We start from the raw sequence: 20,109 nt of genomic DNA, 5'->3' as shown, positions 1-20,109 counted from the left end.
GTGGTTAGCGCGCAGACCTCACAGCGAGGAGACCAAGGTTCGATTCCACCCTCGGCCATCTCTGTGTGGAGTTTGCATGTTCTCCCCGTGCATGCGTGGGTTTTCTCCGTGTAATCCGGTTTCCTCCCACATTCCAAAAAACATGCAACTCCAAATTGTCCATAGGTATGAATGTGAGTGTGAATGGTTGTTTGTCTATATGTGCCCTGTGATTGGCTGGCCACCAGTCCAGGGTGTACCCCGCCTCTCGTCCGAAGACAGCTGGGATAGGCTCCAGCACCACCCGCGATCCTCGTGAGGAAAAGCAGTAGAAAATGAATGAATGAGTTGAGAAACACGATGGAATTCAAGAAATAACTCATGTCAAAACAGGAAGGTGGTGTCAGTGTGGTGTCTCACTGCCACGTCCAGTCTTTGGGAACAGTCACACAAAGAATCTTTGTCTTCCATGAAGATAAAGTAACCTTAAATGTATTTATCCCTTTCATGCATCATGTATTTATATGCATTTGGAATTGTTTACTGCATGTCAAACTATAATTGTAAAACTATTAAAAAAAACTTTGGTCGTTTTTGGTCATATTTTTGGCATGGATTCATTGGATTTACATGATTTCTTATGGGAAAAATCAAATCGTTTTTTGTTACTCTACTTTTGTAGAGTAACAGTCTAAAGTCAAATTACATTCGAAAATTCGAAAAATTGGCCACAAAATCACATAGACTTGCATCAAGCCAATATAACAATTGCCTTAAATTGTTTGCACTTACAAAAAGTATCAATCAAAAATTATTATTTTTGTAAATGTAAATCTTTGTATTGGATATGTATGTATATATACCTAACATTGTGTCCACTGAGTGGATGTCCTCATTATAAAGCTTATCAAGGATAATTAGTTCTGACATTGTTCATTACAAACATCAGACAAGCTGTGATTTTTCGAGCCTTTAAAACAACTCAGTGAAGTATTTTATTAATAATAAATACACTGCTGGGTTTTTATCTCATCATTGTCATTGTTTCTTTTTATATTTTTATCAGACTCAAGTGGTGGTTTATGATCTCTGAATTTGTTTTTATGGGCCAGTCCTTGAGGGTTCTGTAGAGACCGATGCTGTACGCATTGAGTTTTACATTGCATGTAACATGGGAAATGGACAGTATTTCTTTACCTGCTTAAAGATAGGATACATCACAGTGTGGAGAGCCATGACTGAGGCACTGTCTGATTCTTTACTCAAGTTCTCCACGATAATTGTTGACCGATTAATGGATCTTTATGTGTGTGCTGTCCACTGTTGCCACTTTCCTTACGTTCAATCCCACCCACAGGCTGACAGCATGGGAAGAAAACTAAAAAGAGTACAAAAGAGAGTAAACAATTGATGGGATAGTGACTGCTTTATTTAGCTATTTATGGTCTTGAATTGATTAGAAGATAACCCTCATCTTTCTTTCTTCATTAAATTAAATATATGCAGGGCTGCAGGCAACACAAACAACACAATACAGGAAAATATAATATATTATACAGGATCTAATATCAGCAAAATAATAATTTACAGTATACTCTGCCTCTTGTCAGCTGGTATAGGTTCCAGCATACCAACAACCCTAGTGAGGATAAGCGGCATAAAAAAACGGATCGATGAATATTAATCCTATATCACATTCCTATATCAAATTAATGTATCGTTGCTGGGTCTGAAACCAGTTCAACCATTTCACCGGATACGTACAGATTATTTACTTAAAAATAATAAAACTTACAAAAAGACAGTTAATAGCCACTCTGAGTAACATTAGTATGTTGTTGAGAGCTTAGCAGTTTAGATGGTGATGTCGTGACTATTCAAATGCAGTACTGCGAACGCCATTACTACATAAACGTGACATGAAAAAATAAACAAAGAGCGAGTTAAGACCAACCGTATCGCTCGTTCTTTTCACTTTTGTGTTTGATTCGGAAAATTTGTGCCGCTTCACAAAACTGTAACCCAAATGAAGGAGAGTGATGTTGACGCTTGTTCTCAACTATTGAGTTGTAGTTCTCTCGGCAAGTCCCCTTAATACTATCCATTGAATTAAGACTACAAATCCCAAATAGCTGCTGGACGTACTGCGGAAGTACTTGAAAGGCTATCACGTATTCTCACACGGCAGCCCAAAGTATAATATTTATTTAGTTATACATCTACGTAAGATTATCTTTAGGTGAAAATTATGAGTAAATATAGTAAACACTTGAAAAAAAGCTAATTGTCAAACTCGTTCGGTCTAACTAGATTAAGATAGTTCTCCCTCCACCCGGTTTGTGTCGTCACAAACGAAAATATTAAGTAATAAGTATGTATTTGCTTCACGTTAACTACTTATTTCCTCTGTCCATTACGGATAACATTTTTAAAGCTTTAAGGGATTATAAGAGACGCAATGAGGACGGCCAGGTGTGTAAATATGTATGCTAACGACACTTTAGGCGGCAACATAGGAAACGCAAGGGACGGAACGGTCTTTTCTATGTTATGCTCTTTGCTGGACAGTTTATTGACCAATTGGCGTGCAGGGGGGCGGGGTCTGCGGCAAAACAGCATGCAGTAATCTGCGGTGCTGGAGGAGAGCGGCAGTCGTAGAGAGGCAGGGACACATCAACTCAAGCATCGCTCATCTACACTAACCATCGGTAAGAGCAGTTTTACACGATCCTCGTAAAGTCAGCAATGATTCGCACGAACAAATGTGATGAGGACCGGGGCCATTCTTTAATTAAGCTACAGCTTTTGTGATATTAATGCAGACATGTGTCACATAATTATGTGTATAAATGTGCAGAGATGGGACCGTGCCATTGTCATTACTGTTGTATTGTATTGAATGCATTTTGATCTCCTATTATCTGCTGTGGGAATTAATGACAAACGCACAAAATCACATTTATACATTTATATACATGAAAACGTTTAGTATTATTTATTATTTTATCATTGTCGGTGCCTGTTGCCGTATGAATCATTTTATGCATCCAATGTGGAGGTTCTTGTCCTTGAAAATACATGATGGCATGATGGTGGGTGTGAATTTACGAAGCAGATTGTAATATCCTGCTCCTATTCTACCCTTACAACTCCTCCCCACCCCTGCGCAACACACACACACACACACACACACACACATGAATTTGTGATTGGCAATCAATAATTGCTTTATACAGGTAGAAATCCACCAAATGTCATTCAATAATTCAATAGTACATTGCTAGAAAAACAATTTCATGTATGTCACAAGAGAAATTGTAATTAATTAAAAATACATGCATTTGCATCAATCCATTTTATGCAACATTGCATGTTGATTTGGATATGTTAATTTAGAATTGTTTGAATAACAGTTATTCAAATGAAATTGCTGGTCATTCTCCCATACAGTATTGTCCGGTCACAGAATAGCAACTCGCTGGTAAATACTGGCTGAAAGTGTTATCAAACCGAAGGGAATATGGACAAAAACTAGTGTGGCGCTGCAATAATACAACTTAAAATACAAGCACAAGCTTTAAAAGGTATCCCAGAAGGGAGGTTCTACTGTATTTCACATGTTGATTGTCATGATCCTCAACCAGATCTACCACATTCCATTTCTATTATTCTGTTTGCTATTTTCCCTATTTGTCTTTCGCCGAGAGTGTCAACCGCTGACATGTTGACAGAGCACAGACGGCAGCAAAACAAATGCTGTGTGTTCACGCTCGTACGCTGTTCTCTGATTGGTTGTTTCACGGGAACGATACCAGAGCAGCGCGCTCTGATTGACAGCTACGGCGTCTGATACTGGACATGGTTAAACTCTATATTTTATCAGTATCACTGCCCTGGGCTTTGACACAGTATCATTTCGGCCTTTTCCCGTATCATTCATGGGCGGTTTCTAGGGTACAGGGCCAATTAATACTGTAGTATGTGATAAATTCAAATCCCACCTTCTCATATTTTTTTATGTTTAGAAATGATGTGCATGTCTGAATTCTAACAAACCACATTTATTCTAGTCATAATCTCTGGATAAACATGTGTACAGATGTTGTGATATATTTAATCTCATTTTAGTATCTCTCTCTGATATGCTGCCTGCTTGTTCCTGTGTGTGTGTGTGTTATGCTCAGCATCAGTGAGCAGTGTCAGTGTGTTCTGCGTATTCCTTCCAAGCACTGCACTAATTGCATTTCAATAATTAAATGTCTTTGGAATCAGCCTTGCGAAACCAAACAAGACCAAGGATGCAGGGTTGTGTGATGTGACAGCCAAAACCTTCTAAATGTGTGTGTGTGTGTAATGAAATACATACTGTGTATCTTCCCAGGCTAAAATCCACTGTGCACTAACTGCAGAAAATAAAACTACTATTAATCTCGGTTTGTCCGGAAGTAAAGTACGTGCATGCTGACGGTTGCTGTATTTGGATTGTACCAAAAATGTAGACCTCACAGGAATTTGCATGGAAGACAATATCATGTCCCTAACTAGTGTGACCATGTGACCATGGGCCCGGCTTTAACCGTCTGGCAGATTTCCTTCCCCATAGGGTTCCACCGTCTCCACTCCTGTGCGCCATTGTAAGTCCCTTCATGGGTTAGGTATCCTCCATATCCGAGCCTATGCAGACCGTCATGTTACCAACTCTTATCCCCCATGAAGAAGGATAAAAGGAGTTCACACAGTGTAAAAGTACAAATAAATAAGGGGTGCTCTGCAAAATAACTCAAGCCAGAACACGGTAACCAAAAACAAAGGCATACACTCAAAAGTGCCGGACTGAAAAACAAAAAGGTGACAACAAAAAACACCGTACCAAAAACCGACGGGCAAGTACTCACGACTATAAACTTAAAAGCCAGAAAGCAGAGGAACAATGGAAGCATGCACGTGGCGGGAGACGAGCAGCAGACGAAGACTGTGGAAGCTTGAGGGACAATCTGGCAATTAGTGCAGTTGTGAGCAGGGCTGAAGTAGTCCGATGGATGATTGAACTCAGGTGTGTGCAGAAGTGGGCCCGTCAGGGCGCTGCAATGAAAGAGCAGCGGGGCGCCAACACACAGATCATGACACTCATGTTGTTACCTAAACTTTTCCTCTACACTTCCTAGTGGTCTGTCTAGGGTTCCTCACATTCAGCCATTTAACTACGTACCGATCTCTTCATCAAATTGTCTTTGCCCGTATTTATTTTTCCTCTCTATTTACAACTTCTTCACATTTGTCCTCTGGCCGCTGGCTCCAGTTAGTAAGGATTAATAAAGGGTTGTTAACCTCTCTCCTCACCCGCTTTCGTGTGTACAGTGAGCATCCTGGGACTTGAAGCCGGTTCCCGAGCACATTATGTCATTTTCTAACAAGGCAAGCAATGAGCCAAGCCACTGAGATGAGGCTAGGCTGCAGATAGAGGGGGAATTAGTTTGAGCAATCACCTGCTCATGAGCACAGATAATTGAAGATGATGCTACTATGTGACTTAAACAGAATATATTTAATGAAAAATACTGGTAACCATGGATAGGTATGATCATCGATTATAGTTAAGAATTGAGTAATTTGTTTGGAGTTCATTATTGGTTAACCATGTAACTGAATGCATTACCTAATGCATGTCTTCAACCAAAAGAGGCACTGTTGAGTCTCAACTACTTTTCAGCCAGAAGAAGATATACTCTATACTACTATACATTTATTCATTTATTAATTTTCTGCCGCTTATCCTCACGAGGTGGGGTACACCCTGGATTGGTCGCCAGCCAATCACAGGGCACATATAGACAAACAACCATTCACACTCACATTCATACCTATGGACAATTTGGAGTCGCCAATTAATCTAGCATGTTTTTGGAATGTGGGAGGAAACCGGAGTACCCGGAAAAAAACCCACGCATGCACGGGGAGAACATGCAAACTCCACACAGAGATGGCCGAGGGTGGAATTGAACTCGGGTCTCCTATATATATATATATATATATATATATATATATATATATATATATCTGAAAAGATTTCTTGTTCATAAATATAAATCAACCAAATTTAGTTGTATTGTTGTGAAGTCTTAAAGCAATCTATTTGTTAAAAATTCTAAAATATGGTCTGGAACTTGACACACAGAGACAGTTTGAAAAGAAATGGATCGGGGTGTGCCAGTCTGGTGAGGTTATCTCTACAGTACGTGTGCATCCATCACTTGCTGTTGCCAAGGTAACCTTGTCTTATGTGGGAACATGTAGGTCAAAGCGGATGTGTGTGTGTGTGCCCCTGTAGATGTGATCCAGTCATGTCTATGTTCAGTAAAGTCCCCTGGCCTCCCAAGTATGCCGGTGCATGGTGTAAGGTTAAAATGGCAGTAAGGATTAAGCTTCCTGTTGACGTCACTTTTTAATTGTGCAAATGTCAACTGCCGGATTAGAAGGCAGAGATTGCTTTTAAAAGGCAGATCACTTTGACATGGAATTCATCAAATTGTCAAGATTAAAGGATTTTCTAGATGATATGGTTGTGTTAGTTATAAGGGGGTGTGTTTAATAGCTTGGTGCAAGTCATGCTAGGAACCTTAGTAATTCTATGTAAATTAGGTCTGCAACTAAGCTTGTTGTTTTGATTAATCGAGTAATTGGTTATAGGCCCTAGACGGACCAAATCAATATGAGTTTGGTTTGGTCCGTAACATGTCATTTCATGAATAACTAAAGGTATTGGTTCATTGTTGCAGTCTAAACTGACCAGTAGTACACAGGCCACATAGTACTGATCCTACAAGTCCCAGAATGCATCGCAATCACTGTTGTGTCCTGTCAGTAGTCCCTGTCTTGTTAGTACTCATAGCTTGTCTCTTGAATTGTTGCTTTTATAACACATAATGAGTCGTGCAAAGTCAATCAAATGACAATCAAATCAATCAAAAAGAAAGTAGATAGTTCAAGGTAATTAGTGTAGCTTAGCTAACTGTACATGTCCTTAAAGGAATAAAGGCAATTGGTGATGTGCCCTGTTGCAAAGTTTGTTTGAATCAGGATTTGTGCACACTATCGGCTGCATTCATTCATTTTCTACCGCTTATCCTCACGAAGGTCGCGGGGGTGCTGGAGCCTATCCCAGCTGTCTTTGGACGAGAGGTGGGGTACCAATCACCAGCCCATCACAGGGCACATATAGACAAACAACCATTCACACTCACATTCATACCTATGGACAATTTGGAGTCGCCAATTAACCTAGCATGTTTTTGGAATGTGGGAGGAAACCGGAGTACCCGGAGAAAACCCACGCATGCACGGGGAGAACATGCAAACTCCACACAGAGATGGCAGAGGGTGGAATTGAACCTTCAAAAGTAGATTATATACTTGGCAATATACCCCTCACTTTATATTTTGACCTTTTTCAACACCCCTGGGAAGATATTTTGATTGATGGCAGCCATGTTTTCAAGTCAATCCGCCTAATCCTATCCTAATAATCCTAATATCAGCACTGTCATGTGATGAATTTTGTCAGCAGAGGCATCACAGTAGCACACCTTGTTGTTTTTACATGACTGTACATATAACTCACAGAAATGAAAGGTAGTAATGAAAGGTAGAAAAACACACAAAAGAACAGTACAAAAGAAAACCGGAAAAGGTACTGGTATTCTCGCTGCTGCCTATTGTTGTTGCTGCGGGCACTCGGCTTTAGCAAACCAGCAGATTCCAGCCTGTCAACAGAGTAGATGAGAATGGACATTGATAACTGTAATTTTAGTTACCTGACATCTGCCTTCAGAGGGATCAGTGCAGAAAGCACTGGATGATTTTTAAGTCCTTCATTTCATTAAACAAAGATTAACCTCCATTGAAGGCAGATGGCAGAGATGTTGTCTAATGTGGGATAATGACTCATGAACTACATTTGTTTGGTTTGTTGGAGCAGCAAAATCACCAGACGTGAAAAGACGATACAATGTTGTTTCATTTAACAGTATGATTTTGAATATTTTAGGTATATTTTACACAAATTAGATCATTAAAGCTCATTGCGTTCATCCTTGCTCATCTTTCATCTCTGCTTGTCAATCCCTACCTCTCTTTATCTCCCTTTTCCCACTAAGCTGTCACTGCAGAAATGTGGATCCTGGACATTTCGTCCCCGCTCCTTTTCTTCCTCTCCATTCTGTTGCCGGGCTACGGTGGCCAGGCGGTGGACATTCCAGAGGACATCACATCAAAATTCTCAATCAGACTGTACCATCAGCTCCAGGCAGCGGGGGGCCAAGACAACGTTATTTTTTCCCCCCTGAGCTTGGTCACGGCCCTGGGCATGGTGGAACTGGGAGCCAGGGGAGTGTCGCTGGAGGAGATTCGACACGGGGTTGGATTTACACACTTGTTGCCAGGTGACAATCCGTGGTTGGCTTTAGCTTTGGCTTGCAGGTCGAGGAGTTGGGGTTTGATGCAAATGGGGGCACAGGACGGTCGTAATTATCGTGTCTTCAGACTTTATCGAGACACTAGACTGGTATTACTTTTTTTTATTTTAGTCTCATTGCTATTTTTTTCACAATATTATGCCTTTTGAGAGTACATAAGGAACTAACTGGGGTCTGATATTTTTCTTTATGTCTTGCATTATGAATATATGTACTTCTATCATCCAGGGGTGGAGTTCTCTTTGCTCCAAAACCTGACAGCAGCCCTCTCCGCGGATGACAAACAGTACACAATCCGCTTCGCCAACAGTCTCTTCCTGCAAGAGGGCATCACCTTTAACCCTGAATTCCTGCACATGATGAACAAGTATTTCCACGCCAACGTGGAGACCGTCGACTTCAGTGAATCGGCAGCTGTGGCCGAGCAGATCAATAACTGGGTGGAGAATCATACGGAGAGTGAGTAAAAAAAGACGATCAATTGGACTTGTGCTACTTTTAAAAGGAATTAAGGTGGACACATTACTCCTTATAGGTAAGATCTGTGATCTTCTATCCGCTGAGGACTTCAGCAGTGTGACTCGTCTAACCCTGGTCAATGCGGTCTACTTCAGAGGCTCGTGGAAAAACCAGTTCAGACCAGAAAACACCAGAACCTTCTCCTTTAGCAGAGATGACGGCTCAGAAGTCCAGACACTCATGATGTACCAACAAGGAGACTTCTACTATGGTAGGTTAAGACAAGAAGTATACATTTGATTGCAGTTTATTTAACCCTTAGATGCACGAGTGACTGGACCCCACACTCTTCCATAAGTGGGTCAAAAATGACCCATACTAAAATCAATGCGTTTTTATGCCAATTTTGCCATTTTGGTTAGCAATAATCACTTGTATGATATTTAGTATTATATTTAGGACCACACAAGAATGATTTCATCCAGCATCTGTAGGACCATTTCAGCTGTGTATCTAGCAGCCAAGGCGTGGATGAGGAAACAAAAGAGTAATACATATAGTAATGTTACCCAGCTTGTGTCAGCTAGTTATAAAGTAGGCTAATATGTTGATAATACTAACTGTCATGAAAGACACATACACAATATTATATGAAGATAATACTTGTTGTATTAGCACTTTATGTGTAAAATAATCTTCCTGAGGGGTGACACTTCTGATATAGTCTATGTGGTCTACAGTTAATTTATTCCTGACATCCAAAGTTGATAAGAATCAAAAGGTTCCTATTGGATTCCATAGAAAATGCATGCGGGTCATTTTTTACCCACTTGTGGACGGTTGGGGTCGTAACACAAAAACAAAATTTTCTTAAAATGTATAAAAGGTAAGTTAAAAATGTGAATGGTATGATATTAAAACATGTTTTTTTTTAGGAATACCTGGAATATGAAATGATGAAAATTTTTCATTACGAAGATATTTCAAGAAAACAACCTGACCGGGTCATTTTTGATCCACTTATGGAAGGTTGGGGTAGTAATACAAAAACTAAAATTTCTTAAAATTTATAAAAAGGTAAGTTAAAAATGTGAATAGCATGAATTAAAAACATGTTTTTTTAGGAATACCTGGAATATGAAATGATGAAAAATTTTCATTATGAAGATATTTCAAGAAAACAATCTGACCGAGTCATTTTTGACCCACTTATGGAAGGTTGGGGTAGTAATAGAAAAACTAAAATTTCTTAAAATTTATAAAAGATAAGTTAAAAATGTGAATGGTATGATAGCAAAAACATGTTTTTTGAGGAATACCTGGAATATGAAATGATGAAAAATTTTCATTATGAAGATATTTCAAGAAAACAACTTGACCGGGTCATTTTTGACCCACTTATGCATCTAAGGGTTAAAACTGCTGAATTAGTTGGTTAACAGGATTAAAAATGACAGCTTTCATACACTTTGTATTTGAGTGAAGCAATACACTGCAACACTGCAAAGTTGTTGTCCTTTTTTTTTTTAATAAGAAGGGCTGCCAAAGGAAATGACATCATCCTCTTATTGCATCACTTTTAAAGTTGGTGCATTTGAGCTATTTTGGTGCAGTGCGATTGCACACTTGCATACACATTCACAGGGTGCAAGTCTACTGATTGGCCTGTTTGTTTATCGGGAGTTTACTTGTGTGTGTGTGAGACAGACGGGTTTGAAGAATAGGGACAGGTCCTTAGAGAGAAACCTGTGTTTTCATTTTCAAGACTGTTAAGTTATACAACCTCAGTGCCTTGCAGCATTGTTGCCTCAACTTTGAGAGTCACAAAGAAAGGGAAGATACAAGGAATGTCAAACATAAAACTTTTTTTTCTCCTTTTGTTTTGCCTTTGCTATTACGAAATGGAAAGCCATGTTTTAATGTGTTTTCATTTGTCTAGTTTAATTACTTTTTTGGTATAAATACATTTTTCGATCCTGATAAATAAAAGAAAAAAGGAGGGCGAGATGTCTCTCTACAGGTTGGCAAGGTAGAGAGCCAGAGATGAGAAGGACGTGCAGCAGTTTAGGGTGGTCAAGGATAGGAATGGAAGTGTACTGACAGATGGCAGTAGTGTGATGGGAAGATGGAAAAGAGTACTTTAAAGAGTTGATGAATGAGGAAAACGAGAGAGAAAGAAGAGTAGAAGAGATGTCCTCTATGGACCAGGAAGCTGAAGCCCAAGCTTTTGACACCCCTCTATTATCCAGTACTGAATTTAACGAACTGGTACTCACATTTTGATGTAAGTGAAAAACATAAGCCTATAGAACTGCACATTTAGGAATATCACGATTAATTAAGATTGAGTTTTAAGTATGCAAGGATTTAAGTAACAGTTAATGAAATTACTGTTACTATAAGTATCGATTATTAATTCAACTCATAGTCACACTGCCATCAGTCACGTTGTTCAATGTCCCTAGAGGCGTACAGTTATGTGGTAGCTTGTAAGCAGGTACATGATGTGTGTGTGTGTGTGTGTGTGTGGTTGCTGGCTTATTTCACACTGATTTTCCCTCCCAGGTGAGTTTAGCGATGGCTCCCAGGAAGCTGGTGGTGTTTACCAGGTGTTAGAGATGCCGTACGAGGGAGACGACGTGTCCATGATGATCGTGCTACCTCGGCAGGAAGTACCGCTCGCTTCTCTGGAGCCCATCATCAAAGCATCACTACTGGAGGAATGGGCTAACAATGTGAAACAGCAGAAGGTGGAGGTGTATCTACCCCGGTAAGAGATCAGTCAAACCCTTAAGACAATGCCAGAGCTGTATAAATCTGCCTTTTCTGATATTTATGAATGTGTTTATCGTTGTGATGTTGCATAGGTTCAAAGTGGAGCAGAAAATCGACCTCAAAGACAGTTTGGAAGAGCTGGGCATAAAGAGCATCTTCACTAAAGATGCTGACCTCTCCGCCATGACAGGTGACGCCTAGAGCTTTATAACGGCCATCCATTCATTATCTATGGATTTGGAGCCTCTCTCAGGTGGGGTACATCAGGGACTGGTTGCCAGTCAACAAACAAATAAGCACAAATTCCCCATTGAGGTCATAGAAAAGATTCAAACCCAGAACCGTTTTTTTTTTTTTTTTGCAAACCACATGTGGTACTTTCGGGGTTGCACGGCGGACAAGTGGTTTGCACACAGGCCTCACAGCTAGGAGACCTGAGTTCAATTCCACCCTCGGCCATCTCTGTGTGGAGTTTGCATGTTCTCCCCGTGCATGCGTGGGTTTTCTCCCACATTCCAAAAACATGCTAGGTTAATTGTCCATAGGTATGAATGTGCCCTGTGATTGGCTGGCGAACAGTCCAGGGTGTACCCCGCCTCTCGCCCAAAGACAGCTGGGATAGGCTCAAGCACGCCCCCGCGACTCTCGTGAAGATAAGCGGTAGAAAATTAATGAATGAATGTGCTACTTTAAAACTGTTGTGACATTTAAACGTGGTTTGTGTATGAATGCAAAGTAAGTAGTCATTGGTAGTTGGCTCAGTGTTTCTGCTGCTTTGCTGCACTGAAGTAGCCCTTTGTACTTTCTAAGGTAACCAAGGTAACTGCCATCGAGTGGGCAGGTTGAAACTGTCGCATCCGCTTGTAAAAATAGATCCGGTGAGAGAAAAGTGCACGTATATGTAGTGGTGGAGAAATGAAGCAACAATAACGCATGTATGAAACATGAGCTCCATACATAAGGAATCCTGTTTTGCTTGTTTATTTCCCAGTTTTCCTTTTTGAGTTTCCTTTTTGAGTATTTTGTATATACGGTAGATTTTTGTCTCATTTTGTGTGTTTTGTCTGTGTGTGCTTGATTCAGACAAGGAGAATCTTTATATCGGGATGGCGGTACAAAAGGCCTACCTGGAGGTGACTGAGGAGGGAGCCGAGGGTGCCGTCGGATCAGGTAGACTTCTGTGTTTAATTATAGTACACGTGACGAGGCTAGACGGGGCAGGGTAAGGAGCTGATTGGCAAACAGAAGAGAACCAAGCAGGACAGACACAAGAACGAAAAGCAACAGGCTGTCATAGCATGTAACGTGTGAGAGCTTGTGATACTTCGACTGCCCCCTTCTGGCGGTGGATTACATGGTTGACTCTCCTATGTCCTCTTCCAGGAATGATCGCCCTGACCAGGACTCTTGTTCTGTACCCACAAGTCATGGCTGATCACCCATTTTTCTTCGTCATCAGAAACCGGAGAACAGGTATGTATGTGAATGTTTGTTTTTATGAGGGGCATCACGAAACACTCAGCTCACAAGTTGAGACGATTGGGTTCATGAACTCCCTGGGGAGGTGTTCAGGGCACGTCTGGTTCACATCTACACAAAATGGTGAAACGCCGTAAGCCACCGACCACCTGTATTATTAATTAAACCACATTAGAGGTCACATTGAACTGCATTAAGTAACTCACACACCATCCAGTACGTGTGTTTTTCTTTCCCTCCAGGGTCCATCCTCTTCATGGGTCGGGTCATGACCCCAGAGGTCATCGAGCCGAACGACCACGACTTTGACTTCATATAACCGTGGCGTAAAGTCACTCATTCTCACTACTTCTATCATCACCTTCAGATATATTTTATAAAGATATCAACCAATTATTATGCAGAATGAGAAAGTGTGTTGAGAAAAGTATGTATATATTGCAAGGTGTTTTGATACTGGAATCTATATGGATGCAGAAATGCAGGAGTTGTAAGTTGTAAATATTCCATGGTAAAGTAATATTCTATAAGTACACATGATATTCATGCGGAAGCACTTCTGAGTTCAGCAGCTTTATACACAATACACCATTTGAAACATTAACACCCACTACTTGCAGCTTTATTTCAATTATATTTAACATGTGTACCATATATGCTGAGTATTTATTGTGGAGCAAACATAGCGTCCTCATACAACGGCTCTTAGTAATACTACAAAACAGCAGACCGCATTCTAGTCGTTTTTATACACGTTAGGCACACAATTAAACTGCCGATAAACTAAAATGCCTTATATCAAATGCGGTTGAGGAAGCCTGGAGCTGGGTGTCTGACAGGTGAGCTGAGGAGACTGCAGAACTAAGGCGGGTTGCCATAGAGACCAAGCAGGGCTTCCAGGCGCACTGAAAAAGGTCCACTGCACCATTTTAAGGATGTACAGTACATAGAGGAAGAAACAATAACACCAGCTGTATTCACTCTTATACTCAATAAAAATAGAAATGTTCCTAAGCTTAAGTGTATTTTTTATGGCTTTTCTATTGCAGTATTTAATACAACAAAGACATTGTCACTGTACATTTAGATCATTGAGTTGGATGTGTTCAGTAAATCTGGTCAAATAAAAAAAAATAATAATGTATCATAAAATAAAGAATTTAAAATTTGTTGTAAGTAAATGCTGCAATTGTAAGTTTCCTGATCAAATGCTGGTGAGAAACGCAAGATAAATCAGCCGCCATTTGTAGTGCTAGGGAAGGGGGTTCGAACATAATTGACCGAGGAACTATTAAAGTTGAGGGTGTTGGCACCCGAATGAATGACGTTGGGAACCATTGCGGTTATGGGGGGGTGGGGGGGGTCTTCTTTCGCTACAGTTACGAGTGTGAATTATGTTGAACAAGAAAATAAACTTTGCTCCTACCTTCTACACTCCGCCTCGGACTTCTCTTCTTCGGCTTTACACTCTTTAATGTGACAAGCTCAAGCAGAGGGTGAAAAAAAAAATGGATGGAACTCCGGGTCCCGCACCGGAAGCAGTAGCTAGCTGCTCACCAGGAAAAAAGGATAACTATAAAAAGTTTTCCGGTTAGGAGGTCATGGGCGACAACTTTTCCCAGATGTGGAGACGCTAGCGAGCGAGGAGTACAGATGAACCGGAGCCGAGGTCTGCTACGAGACTGCAAGGTGAGTCACCGGCTACCTCTACCCAGCCTAAGTAGCAGGTGGCCTTGGTTAGGACCAGGTGGGTCTGGTTGACCCCGCCACTGTTAATTGAACAAGCCCCGCCTACTAACACAGACAATTGGATCATGGCGCCTGTCATTTTATATTTATAAAACATTATATATAACATTATATAACATAACATACATAACATTATTACTATACACCTTGACCTTCTACAACCTGTGTAATATCTTTAATGTAAGTGTGACATCGTTGTTCTTGTTCATTGTGCAATAAAACACACAGAAATCATATGCAGAGGTGCGTACGGGTTCTGGAGGGTGCTTGTCACTGCTGTCTTTCCATAGAGAGGAAAAGCCAGCATTTTTTGAAAGACTGTTCTCAAAAGTAGATGGCACGGCGGTCGAGTGGTTAGCATGCAGACTTCACAGCTAGGAGACCAGGGTTCAATTCCACCCTCAGCCATCTCTGTGTGACATTTGCATGTTCTCCCCGTGCATGCGTGGGTTTTCTCCTGGCACTCCGGTTTCCTCCCACATTCCAAAAACATGCTAGGTTAATTGGCGACTCCAAATTGTCCATAGATATGAATGTGAGTGTGAATGGTTGTTTGTCTATATGTGCCCTGTGATTGTGCTGGCAACCAGTCCAGGGTGTACCCTGCCTCTCGCCCGAAGACAGCTGGGATAGGCTCCAGCACCCCCCACGACCCTCATGAAGAAAAAAGCGGTAGAAAATGAATGAACACCCTGGACTGATTGCCAACCAATCACAGGCCACATATAGACAAACAACCATTCACACTCACATTCATACCTATGAACAATTTGGAATGTTTTTGGAATGTGGGAGGAAACCGGAGTCCCCGGAGAAAACCCACGCATGCACGGGGAGAACATGAAAACTCCACACACAGAGATGGCCGAGGGTGGGATTGAACCCTGGTCTCCTCGCTGTGAGGTCTGCGTGCTAACCACTCACACGCCATGCAGCCCATAATTAATATTAATAATAATGATATTAATAATAAAAAACTAGCCTTGCAATTAGCTCCATGTATTGTTTTGGGTTGAGTTGTTCAATTTCCAAGTTCAATGAAATGAAAGCATGAACGCACAAGAATGTTAGACAAACACAGTGGACAAATTTAGAGCAGTAACTTGATACTAGCAGCAGCAGCCAGGTTATTACGTAACAAGCAAAGGCAGCTCATTAAAACATGATATGTAAAAAAAATAAAAATAAATAAATCCCTCTCATCTGCTTCATTCAATATTAAATTGCTACATGAATTAATTTTTCATCCTAACTCCCAATTCATATATATATATATATATATATATCCCTCATATCCACCCTCCTCACTTGCACACTGTCGCTAGGCAACGCACAGGAGTGACATTCCTGTAGCACTATGGGAGCGTCTCACCTGACTTGAGGCAGCCTAAGAGCGGGAGGACTCGGAACAAAGAGCGTCTGCCTCCATGGGTCAAAGCTGCAGATTCACGCAGCCCGAAAGAAGCGCTAGCTATGTGTTGTTAAAGAACGACAGCGTTTATCTGCACAAGATCGGGACATGTCAGAAAGGTGAGATCTATTTCAACTTATTTAAATATGCATCAATTATAAAAATGACTTGTTTATCACTTCTGTCTGTATAATGTATGGAAAGTTATTATTATTACCGTGCTGCTTTGATATGTATTATTGCGTGTGTTAATATAGAAATATCCATCATACTGAGAGCTGTTATTGTGCCACATTAGCAGGATAACACTTTGATAGCAGGTGTACCTAATGTTGTGGCCAGTGTGTGTAAAGATATGAGTAAACGTAGAAAATAAATATCATCATGACTCATCCTTGACCCCTCGGCACATAACTAAAGTTCATACCGGTTCATTTGGAACTCTGCATTTAAAGAGACAGTATCAATAATAGAACAGCACACATTATAAAGCAGTGGTAGACCTGCTCAGGTGTCCCTGCCTGTAACACAAGGACTCAGCCGGGGGGGTCGGGTTCTCAGTCCGCACACACTGAACTTCCCGTACTAACAAAGTGTTCTTCTTCTTCTTCCTCACTTTCCCCTCTCAGTTCTTCAGATGTGAACACATTGAGTGGCAGCCTTCCTAAATCTCACTCGTCCCGCTACTCTGAACTCGGTGTGGCACACTTACCTGCATCTGTGCACCACAGTTCTGATTCTGGACTTGGATCCACACCTGTAAGTGATAGATACACCTTGCAACACTATTTTGTGCCCGGTTTATGCTGATCACATGATTTTGTGACGATTTTGATCATTGGCCAATCGATCAGAGCATCACAGCAAGTCAACGATCTTCAACATAACAAGACCGCCATGCTCTTTTTTTAAAGATCCTCTATTTCAGGATTGCTTTTCTGATTTTAAAAAGCTACGGAAAAAGTCAAAGATCTTCTACACAACAGAGATGCTTTCCTCTGTTGTTTTTAAGGATTAATTCGTTCATTTTCTACCGCTTTTCCTCACGAGGGTCGCAGGGGTGCTGGAGCCTATCCCAGCTGTCTTACACCCTGGACTGGTCGCCAGCCAATCACAGGGCACATATAGACAAACAACCATTTACACTCACATTCATACCTATGGACAATTTGGAATATGGACAATTTTCCATACCTATGGACAATTAACCTAGCATGTTTTTGGAATGTGGGAGGAAACCGGAGTACCCGGAGAAAACCCACGCATGCACGGGGAGAACATGCAAACTCCACACAGAGATGGCCGAGGGTGGAATTGAACCCTGTGAGGTCTGCGCGCTAACCACTCGACCGCCGTGCCACCCTGTTCTTAAGGATCTACTACAAAAACACAAGTCAAAAAAATTCTCAACAACATAAGCACTTTGCCTCCTCGTCAAAGATCATCTATATGACAGGAGCTTTCTGCTGTTTTTTGTCCATACTGCAAAAATGCAATTTAGTGGAAAGTTCATTTCCACTTAATTTCTTTTTTTTGGGAATTCTTTCCTTCCAGCTTCCGTCCAGTCGCTTCCGGTTTGTATCATGGCATCGCCTGCCGCAGTGCGACCTCACCGGTGATCAGCTGAGCTGTCCCAGGGTCAGAGAAGGTCTCGCTATGAAATACAATTACAAAACATGAAATTATTACAACTGCCATTAGCTGATGTTTTAAAAATGGTGTCATCCAAAGGGCCATGTCCTGAGGAGATCTCTCACAAAGATAGGGATGCAGCTGGTGTGGAGAGATGGAGAATGAGGAGGATGAGGACAGAGGAGGAAGGACAGAGTTGGGAGGAGAGAAAACAAGAGAACTGGGAGAACTGTCTGGTCAGTTTGTTTGTTGACATGATGTGAAAGAAAGAGAGAGAGAGTGAGATGTCTTCCCCTTCTAACTGCTGCTTCCTCTCAGGAGTTAAATCTATCCTACCAGGATTTGGGGGATCCTTTCCAGCAAGAGAACTTCCTCCGCATCCTCCGCAGGTTGATCCGCGTGGAGCAATTGCAGCTGGTTGACAACTCTCTCAGCAACCTGAGTTCTGTCCGTCTGCCAAGGTAGTATGTAGAACAGCACATCCTTCCACAATAAAAGCCTCCTGCGCACTGACGCCATGATGTGGTTTTTAATCAGGTGCAGGATTCTAAATCTGCACTGTAATCACCTGGTGTGTTTACGCCAGTTGCCAAAACTGCCAGTTGTGGAACAACTTTGTTTGTCCGAGAATGCCATCAGCTCCCTGGGGGGACTGGACACTCTGAGGAACAGTCCTCTACGATCCTTAAACCTGACTCGCAATCCTGTCACCTTTACTCAAGACTACCGTGCACGGTAAATTGCTAGAATTATTAAGACTACATTTAATTGGCTGAATATTTCATTTTAGTATTAAAAAAGGCTAACTTCAAAGTGTAACTTCACTCACTCACTTCCTCCCCTGCAGTGTTTTCTCCTGTTTGCCAAACCTTGAGATCCTGGATGGAGTCCCTAAACTGCCAGAAGACAACATCCACACTGGATTACACTCCCCACAAATCACCAGAATGTGCAACATCTTATAACATTTTACACAAACGGATATAAGTTGTCTTCAAAACTGGACTGAAGAGAAACTTTTTACTGATTTTTTTTATTTTATTTTAAACGTGCCAAACAAATGCCAAAAAAAAACAGACCTGAAAGAGTTAGTTGGAGGATAGAAGAATCCATTGCCATGTCTTTCTTAAATATTTTAGTTTCATTGTGACAATGACAGGAATGGAATCAGTGAAGGAAAATATTGAGCATGAAGATAAGGCCGATCGCAATACTGCTTTTTTTTTTTTAAATATATTGTTTTGCATACGCTTCATCTGAAAAAGGCACACAATATTTTTGCGAAATGTTTGCAAATGTAAAAAAGTGAATACTTATGCACATGTTAGTGTTTTATATTTAATACTTTTGATAACATATAAAAACAAATAATGTTTATAGGGTGTCGTTTGTAGAATTTTAAGGAAAAATATTTTTTTTCCCATTTTGGAATAAGACTGAAGCACTATGAATAGTTTTTTTTACGGATTTACATTTTAAGTGTCAACTTCAAAGTTAGTGGTAATATTAATAAACTAGTAAAAAAAAAAAAAAAAAAAAGGTATTATCACATTTTGAATGGAACGTCAGTTACCTGAGATTTAAAGATAAATGCCTCCCAAATATGGTTTGTTTCTAAGTTGATTGGCTTTTGCAAATAAATTACATATCGATTTGAAGAAAAAAACATGATCTAAATACAAATGTGTGTGCCTTCTCTGCGCTGGAATTAATGCAGTCACTTTTAAGCTGCACCTGCAAAGAAAAACATGTTTTATTGGTCAAGTCCCAAACCCTAAATAAATAGTCATGTGTGCCTGCTTTTTATTATCAGATCAAGCAGAAAGCAGGGCACCATCTCACTAACAAGCACTTAAAACAGGCACAAACTGCCACTTAAATGCCTCATTGGCATGAATGTAAAAGTGTACAAGGCTTATCTCGCTGCACGTGTCGGCAGAGAGGCGAGTAAATGAGCTGCAGCAGCAGACAAGATACAGGTCAAGGAGACGCTTGTGATCTCCGGGGATTCATTTGGAAATGTAATCATCTGAAGCTGTTTTACAGTCTGCTCTCAAGACAATGTTATATAAAAATGACTGTCAAATTGACAATTTAGGGTAAATGTTTTTCTTTCTCCATTCTCGAGCCGCTTTGAATTTGTTTAAAAAAAAT

At 40.8% G+C, this 20,109-nt stretch overlaps 3 protein-coding genes across 5 annotated transcripts in view; 2 read left to right on the top strand and 1 right to left on the bottom strand.

The window, feature by feature from the left end:
• LOC131134353 (WD repeat-containing protein 49-like) overlaps positions 1–14,939 on the bottom strand; it is a 50,954-nt gene extending 36,015 nt beyond the window's left edge. Inside the window, exons 1-3 of the mRNA XM_058079519.1 lie at positions 14,590–14,939; positions 12,812–14,082; positions 1,177–1,357 (exon numbers count right to left, since the gene is read on the bottom strand). The gene's annotated coding sequence lies outside the window, so the exon portion shown is untranslated. The remainder of the gene's footprint in view (positions 1–1,176; positions 1,358–12,811; positions 14,083–14,589) is intronic.
• serpini1 (serpin peptidase inhibitor, clade I (neuroserpin), member 1) lies at positions 2,568–13,556 on the top strand. Of its 3 annotated transcripts, XM_058079523.1 has the most exons (9): positions 2,568–2,687; positions 8,133–8,417; positions 8,679–8,909; positions 8,986–9,180; positions 11,475–11,679; positions 11,777–11,874; positions 12,768–12,854; positions 13,068–13,157; positions 13,406–13,556. In XM_058079523.1, the coding sequence occupies exons 2-9, from the start codon at positions 8,147–8,149 to the stop codon at positions 13,480–13,482; spliced, it is 1,254 nt and encodes a 417-aa protein (XP_057935506.1). In that variant the 5' UTR covers positions 2,568–2,687; positions 8,133–8,146; the 3' UTR covers positions 13,483–13,556. The 3 variants fall into 3 exon arrangements, 2 of the variants coding, with proteins under 2 accessions (XP_057935506.1, XP_057935505.1); XR_009131387.1 differs by lacking the exon at positions 13,406–13,556 and having other exon boundaries at positions 12,768–12,991; positions 13,068–13,123; XM_058079522.1 differs by having other exon boundaries at positions 13,068–13,556.
• On the top strand, positions 13,712–20,105 carry LOC131134358 (uncharacterized). The gene is made up of 8 exons (XM_058079536.1): positions 13,712–14,852; positions 16,238–16,442; positions 16,953–17,082; positions 17,878–17,971; positions 18,055–18,191; positions 18,274–18,416; positions 18,493–18,690; positions 18,803–20,105. Exons 2-8 carry the CDS (start codon positions 16,432–16,434, stop codon positions 18,918–18,920), a joined length of 831 nt encoding a protein of 276 aa, XP_057935519.1. The 5' UTR covers positions 13,712–14,852; positions 16,238–16,431; the 3' UTR covers positions 18,921–20,105.
• Positions 20,106–20,109: the final 4 nt, after the last annotated feature.

This window comes from Doryrhamphus excisus, chromosome 8 (assembly GCF_030265055.1).
Source record: "Doryrhamphus excisus isolate RoL2022-K1 chromosome 8, RoL_Dexc_1.0, whole genome shotgun sequence".
Classification (NCBI taxonomy): Eukaryota; Metazoa; Chordata; class Actinopteri; order Syngnathiformes; family Syngnathidae; genus Doryrhamphus; species Doryrhamphus excisus.
The sequence above is the reverse complement of the archived record's forward strand: the minus strand, read 5'-3'. Positions and strand labels throughout refer to the sequence as shown.

What these genes read in the sequence shown, in the direction of transcription:
- serpini1 (XM_058079522.1), top strand. Translation starts at nt 8,147, where the DNA reads ATGTGGATCCTGGACATTTCGTCCCCGCTCCTTTTCTTCCTCTCCATT. An exon ending in ACAAGGAGACTTCTACTATG is followed by an intron (nt 9,181 to 11,474) that starts GTAGGTTAAGAC and finishes TTTCCCTCCCAG; the next exon opens with GTGAGTTTAGCGATGGCTCC. An exon ending in TGACCTCTCCGCCATGACAG is followed by an intron (nt 11,875 to 12,767) that starts GTGACGCCTAGA and finishes TGCTTGATTCAG; the next exon opens with ACAAGGAGAATCTTTATATC.
- LOC131134358 (XM_058079536.1), top strand. An exon ending in CTGTCCCAGGGTCAGAGAAG is followed by an intron (nt 17,972 to 18,054) that starts GTCTCGCTATGA and finishes TGTCATCCAAAG; the next exon opens with GGCCATGTCCTGAGGAGATC. An exon ending in AGAACTGGGAGAACTGTCTG is followed by an intron (nt 18,192 to 18,273) that starts GTCAGTTTGTTT and finishes GCTTCCTCTCAG; the next exon opens with GAGTTAAATCTATCCTACCA.